The sequence below is a fragment of the Carica papaya genome, chromosome 4 (genome assembly GCF_054855325.1).
Source record: "Carica papaya isolate Zhongbai chromosome 4, ASM5485532v1, whole genome shotgun sequence".
In the NCBI taxonomy this organism is placed as follows: domain Eukaryota; kingdom Viridiplantae; phylum Streptophyta; class Magnoliopsida; order Brassicales; family Caricaceae; genus Carica; species Carica papaya.
Window position 1 is genome coordinate 2,588,729 of NC_142312.1, and position 5,974 is coordinate 2,594,702.

The 5,974-nt window shown below is 38.4% G+C and overlaps 1 protein-coding gene across 1 annotated transcript; it reads right to left on the reverse strand.

Moving 5' to 3' along the window:
* Positions 1-1,609, reverse strand: LOC110822304 (transcription factor MYB44-like). Its single transcript, XM_022052387.1, has one exon. The coding sequence runs from the start codon at positions 1,419-1,421 to the stop codon at positions 387-389; it is 1,035 nt and encodes a 344-aa protein (XP_021908079.1). The 5' UTR covers positions 1,422-1,609; the 3' UTR covers positions 1-386.
* Positions 1,610-5,974: the final 4,365 nt, after the last annotated feature.

Genomic DNA, 5,974 nt, shown 5'->3' on the forward strand with positions numbered 1-5,974 from the left:
TTTATCAGAATTTAGATTACGACAGACTTAAAAATTGATGCTGAAAATTATGGAAATTCTTTTTTTTCCCCCTTCTTTTTCTAACTTTTAATTTTGCTAATTGCACAATTTTTGTCCATAGCAACCAACGGCCATCGATCGATCGATCAAAATTCAAAAGTTGGATTTTTTTCCGATCGGATTTTCGCGAAGGTGTCGTCTTGTCTTACTTGCCTTCTTCGCCTTACTTTCTCTCACTGTACATTAACCAAAATTATTTTCCCTAGAAAATTAAAAAGAAAACAAAAGAGAAAAAACAAAAGCCCAGTTTTCTCTCTCCGTCCATTTCTTTTTCTCTACTGTGTTCATTTGAGTTACAGGCTAATATAACAACCCATCTGCAATCACTACTCAATCTTCCCAACTCCAACCCGATTCATAGAGACAACATTCCTGAACCCACCATCACGGCCACCACTCAAGCTCTGCATACACATGCCTCCGATCCCACCTCCCCCGCCACCGACTCCGCCATTGCTATGTTGTATCTGCGGCTGAAGCCCCTCCATGTAGTTCCTCACTTCACTCCTAATCATCTCCTGCATCACAGCCATGAACTCCGTACTGAACCCAAAAAACCCTTTTCCAACTTCTTCCCTCCCCGCCGGTTCACGACTCACCACCGGCAAAAAGGGCACCACATTCGCGCTCGTGATCACATTCGAGTTTGCATTGGCGGCAGGCGGTTGGGTTGACTCGTTGATCCTGTTTGACACCTCGCCGGAGTCGACGCCGGGAAGGGATAAGCTCAACGAGGTAGGTGGGTCGTTAGAAGACGACGCCGTTTCTAGAGGAGGCACGACTCCACCTGCTCTCGCTACGGGTCTGTACACGTGGGAGGAGGACAAGACAGGTACGCTTGAATCGCTGACGTCAGACCCTGAAGGGCTCCCCGGGCTCATGTACAAACCCGTGGATACGGGTGGACCCGAACCCGCACTGTAGGATCTTTTCAGAGGCTGCTGGTGTTGGTTGTCGTCGGCCAAATTACCATCGTAGACTCCACAACCGAGGAGATTACCATCGTCAGGGACGACGGAGGCGCATTTCCTCTTCAAGGTCGAGTTCCAGTGATTCTTAATGGCGTTGTCGGTGCGGCCATTAAGGAGTCTAGCGATCGTGGCCCACTTATTTCCAAACCGCGCGTGGGCCCGGATTATGGTCTCGTCTTCCTCCGCGGTGAAGGCTCTGTGCTCCACCTGGGGAGACAGCTGGTTACACCATCTCAGCCGGCAAGACTTGCCGGATCTACCCGGAATCGACTTGCTGATCAGCGACCAGTTCCGTGGTCCATGCTTCTGCACCAGCCTCTGTAGCAGTTCGTCCTCTTCGGGACTCCATGGGCCCTTGATCCGATCCACTTCTTTCCTCGTTGAAGCCATCTTTCGCCGACTGTGGTTAACAGATCATATACGATGAATCTGTCAAAGAAAATATTTCTCCTGATGAGAGGTGGATTGTTTCAGGTACGAGAGAGATTGAAGAAGAAGAAGAAGAAGAAGAAGAAGAGGAAGAAGAGAAGAGGGTTGTGGTTTGGTATTTTGTTAGTTCAGAGGAGAGACAGAGGAGGAGGTGAGAGTAGGGAAAATATATAGAAGGAAAGGGTGACCGGGATAGCCGGTGGAGACGTTATGGGCACCGCTTCTTCCAGGCAAGCGGTTGGGCTTGGGATACAGCTGTCGAAATGGACACGTGTCGAATCCTGCACGCACTGATTTACATAAGTCACTGTCTCATCAAATTCTCTCTCTTCTTTTCCTAATTACACTATTTGTAACTATTTTTTCTTCTTCCAAACTTTTTCTGTACTCTGTCACCTGGAGCGTCTACACCACTCTCTTCCCTGCCCTGGCCCTTATCAACTATCCCGAGGGAGCGCCTCTCTTCCTCGTAATTTTTTATAAAATTATTCTCTTTACACTTTTCGGAGCGTCCCCGCTGATTATTATTAATCTTAATTATGTTCGTTAATTTGATTAGCTTCGTTAAACAAAATATTTAATTAATTTAGCTTCGTAAGGAGGAGCGTCGAGGGCACGCACCCAAGAGGTCGTGGGGGTAGATTATCTCCTGATAAACTTCTTTATATGGTGCGTAAAATTCACTGTTGTGGAAGTTATAAAGACAAAACCAAAAAACTCTGTAACGATAAAAAATGAATAAACAACAATTTTATTAAAATATTATTAATTATAAAATAATAAAATATCTGAGATAAGGATGGCAACGGTTGGGTAGAGGTTCCTTTGAGTCTGAGTTTGACTGAGGATGCCAGCCTGTAGAGCATTTTTTTGGTCTATGGATTTTTCTCCTTTTTCTCCTTTTTTTTAATTATTATTATTTATTTATTTTTAATGTGAGTGTTCTTTAATCCAACAACTTAAAGTTTAAATTTTTTTATTTAAAAATAATAATAAACAAGGAACGGCCGCAGATAGAGAATTGGGTGACGTGGGACAAAACGACAAGATTGGTCGCCGAATCGGAGTGCGAATCATTACTGCTTTTCTGACAAACTCCAGCCTGTAAACCTTCCACCACCTTATAACGGCCTCTTCTTCCCACCTTCCTCATAACTGACACCTGGCAGTCACCCTTCCCTCCCTCAAGCCTTACTCCCCCAACACTCCACCTGTACGGAACCGGTAAAGCCCCCCCCCGCCCCCTTCTCTCTCCCCTCGTGTGACCTTCCCGTAACCTTCCTCGTCCCCTTAACTAATTAAGTAATTAAAAAAAAAAACAGTATTAAACAATATTTTAATTAATAAAAAGTTATAATTAATTAAAACGGTGCGGATTATTGGGAATAGTGATATATTGAATGGAGGGGATATGGCCAAGAGATCCGTATCCGTTTCTGTTACTCGTACGTCGTACCTACTAACCTAATAACCTGTTGTTTGGTGTGAGGGTCGGGTATTCGTTAATTATTATTTTTATTTTCCACAGTCGGTGCGAGATTTATCCCAATATTCTGCTTCGCATTCCTTCTATCCAAGAGAATTAGATTAATAAATGGAAATTAGTTATTAATTAATTATAATTATTAATTCATGAACGTATTTATTAATTGAATATATATATATCTCTCTCTCAATTGAATGAATTTAATTATATGCAGCTAAAAATTAAAATTTTGACGATATAAAATTTAAATTAAATTATTCAATTTTTACTTTAAAAGTTCTCAATTAAATTATGCAATTGCCACAAATTTATGACAACTATAAAAATAAAAATACAAAAAATTAAAAAAAAAAAAAAAAGATACTAATTTACTATATGGTCTCAATTTTTCTTTTTGGGTCAAATTATAATAAATTAAGAATTAAGAATTAATTCGTGCACAATTATTTTCAGGAACAACTTCTAGATTTAATACAGGGTGGAGATATTCATAAAATAATTCCCAATTGCAAGATTGACAAGTGAAATTTAAGGATGGTCAACAACAATCTATATGAATTGGAATAAGATTAATAACACATAAATACATATAAATTAATGGGCAAGGAACCGTAGGTTCATGGGTAAGGATTCAATGGGCTAAAAATTCTATCACATTTAAGGTATATGTAATTATATAGATGCAGCTGTCTAGTGGCGACACATAGATATGTGCAATATTGTATCGTATGGACCCATTCTTAATTATGTATATAAACATATACTCACATAAATCCAATTCATGTTCTTGCAATATAACATGTTCCCACATATACGTAAAATATATAAAGCATAATTGAATATTCAACACAGGAATGAATGAACCTTCATCGCTAACCCAGCTTTTTTCTGTTCACCCTTTTTCTATAATTTATAATTTATATAAAAATATATTTTTTTTTTAAAAAAAGAGAGAGTTTAAAAAAAAGACTCCCAGTACTTTTTTTTCATTTTCGTTCTTTATTTTTAAAAAAGTAAAGGAGATACGGATAAATCGTACTTTCTGTTTTGTAACCGTTAGATGGGGACAGGTGTCGGGCAACCACTTATTCTCTTTTTTTTTTTTTTAATTAAATTTTAAAGACCGTTTTTCTTTTTTTATTTTCAAACCGCTACTACGGCATGTGCGGGAAGAGGCTTGATCACGTGCCTGAGCCAAGCCGATAGCAGACACACGTGCGACTTGCATCCTCTGGACACGGCAGATCCCAATATAATCCCACGTGTGAGCTGACAAATTTGACCACTTGCACACCCTCGTTCTCGAAAATACAATAAGGGTAATAGAGTAATTTAACTCATTTCAGATCACGTGAAAATACACAAATGTAGGTTTGGTTATATTAATGTTCGGGGATAAACCCGATTTGAGGTTAGAGTACAAAGTTTGTACATGGTTTTTTTTAATTATCGAAATTGTCGGTTCGTCAAAATAATAATAATAAATAAATTGCAAAATTGACACGTAGGATGTTTATTATCTGAATGTCAGGAAAATTTGTGTGGAATAAAAGAGAAGAAGCACCATCGGAGGACCACCACCATACGTCTAAGGTCATATTCCTTATAATACAATTTCTACCTGTCCTATTATGCTTTTTAAGAAATTGAAATTTTAATTAAAAAATGCAAGTTGTAGTAATTAAAAGTATATATCGTAATGGGAGAAGAAAAAAGCTCACTCTTTCATGGCCAAACAAAAATTGAGATCAGAATTTGTATTGACAAATTAATTTATTTTTTAAATATTTGAAAACTTTCATATTTAATAATTTTTTGTGATTTATAAAAATTACAGAAACTATATGAAAATGATGTAAAGGGTAAGTGGTAAATTAATTTTACCACGTTCATATCATTTCCCACGAGAATTGCATTGTAAAAAAAATATAGTAAATAAAAAAACAAAGACATAAAACGCACCGTCCAATTTTTTTGCAGAGGACTCCTCAATCATGAATTATTATCGTCGCAACCCCGGGGAAGAGGGGCACGTGGAAAACGTGGGTGATTTTAAAGGGGTAAAGTGGTAAAACACGCTTCGCCTCTTGCAGTAACGGACAAAAGATGACAGTTGTGAGAACGCAGGAAGCTACCTACACATGTTTAATTCTAACAGGTGCCACGTAGGCAGAGAACGAATTGATAGTTCACCTTCAGACACAGGCGCTCTGCTGGCCCAAAATCTTGTCTTGTTTTGCGTTTTCTCCCTCCCGTTCAGGCCACGTCATAAGTTTGTTGGGAAGCGGACCCCCAACCCCTTTCTCTCTTTGTCGCTTTGAATCCGACGTGGCAAATCAAACGTCACCGTTCTGGGGGCCCGAGATAGCACAACGCGCGGTCTTGGTTTCCATGGTTTGTGTGTTATTGGTATTATTGGATTAAATTTCTGACTTGCCAAATTTTAATCAAATCACCAATTGAGATTGAGATCTTATTTATTAAACTAAAAAATTTAATTAATAAAATAATTATTTTAATAATTATAATGGTCGTAAAAAAATAATTTGTGTGGGGAGGGGGGGCAATTGTTTTATAGTAATCAGTTGTTGTCTCCTTTTGAACCGTCAATGGGATAAGCCAATGGGGAGGGCCACGTAATGGGGACAGAGCCAGTATGCCAGCTATAACGCATAACTCTTTTTTATTATTTTATAAATTAAAAAAAAAAACAATAATATTTTTGAGTTAATCGAAAAAGACAGCATCTCTTTTTGGGTTTGCTTGGGATTCGTTTAGGATGATCCCTTCGCCATCCCATGATTCCCGCTATCGTAAGCCGTATGCATCCGTCGTACCAGTTTTCACCCTTCTTCAATTATTGAGTCGTGTGCTTCCGTCTTCTCTTCGTATCTTCTTTTCCCTCCCTCCCCCACTCACCCCAAACGAAGTCGTTTTGCTCTTCATTAAATTATCCTATTTTTTAATTTATCTATAATAATAATAATAATATATATATATATATATTTTTTAAAAAAAGGTGGGTTTT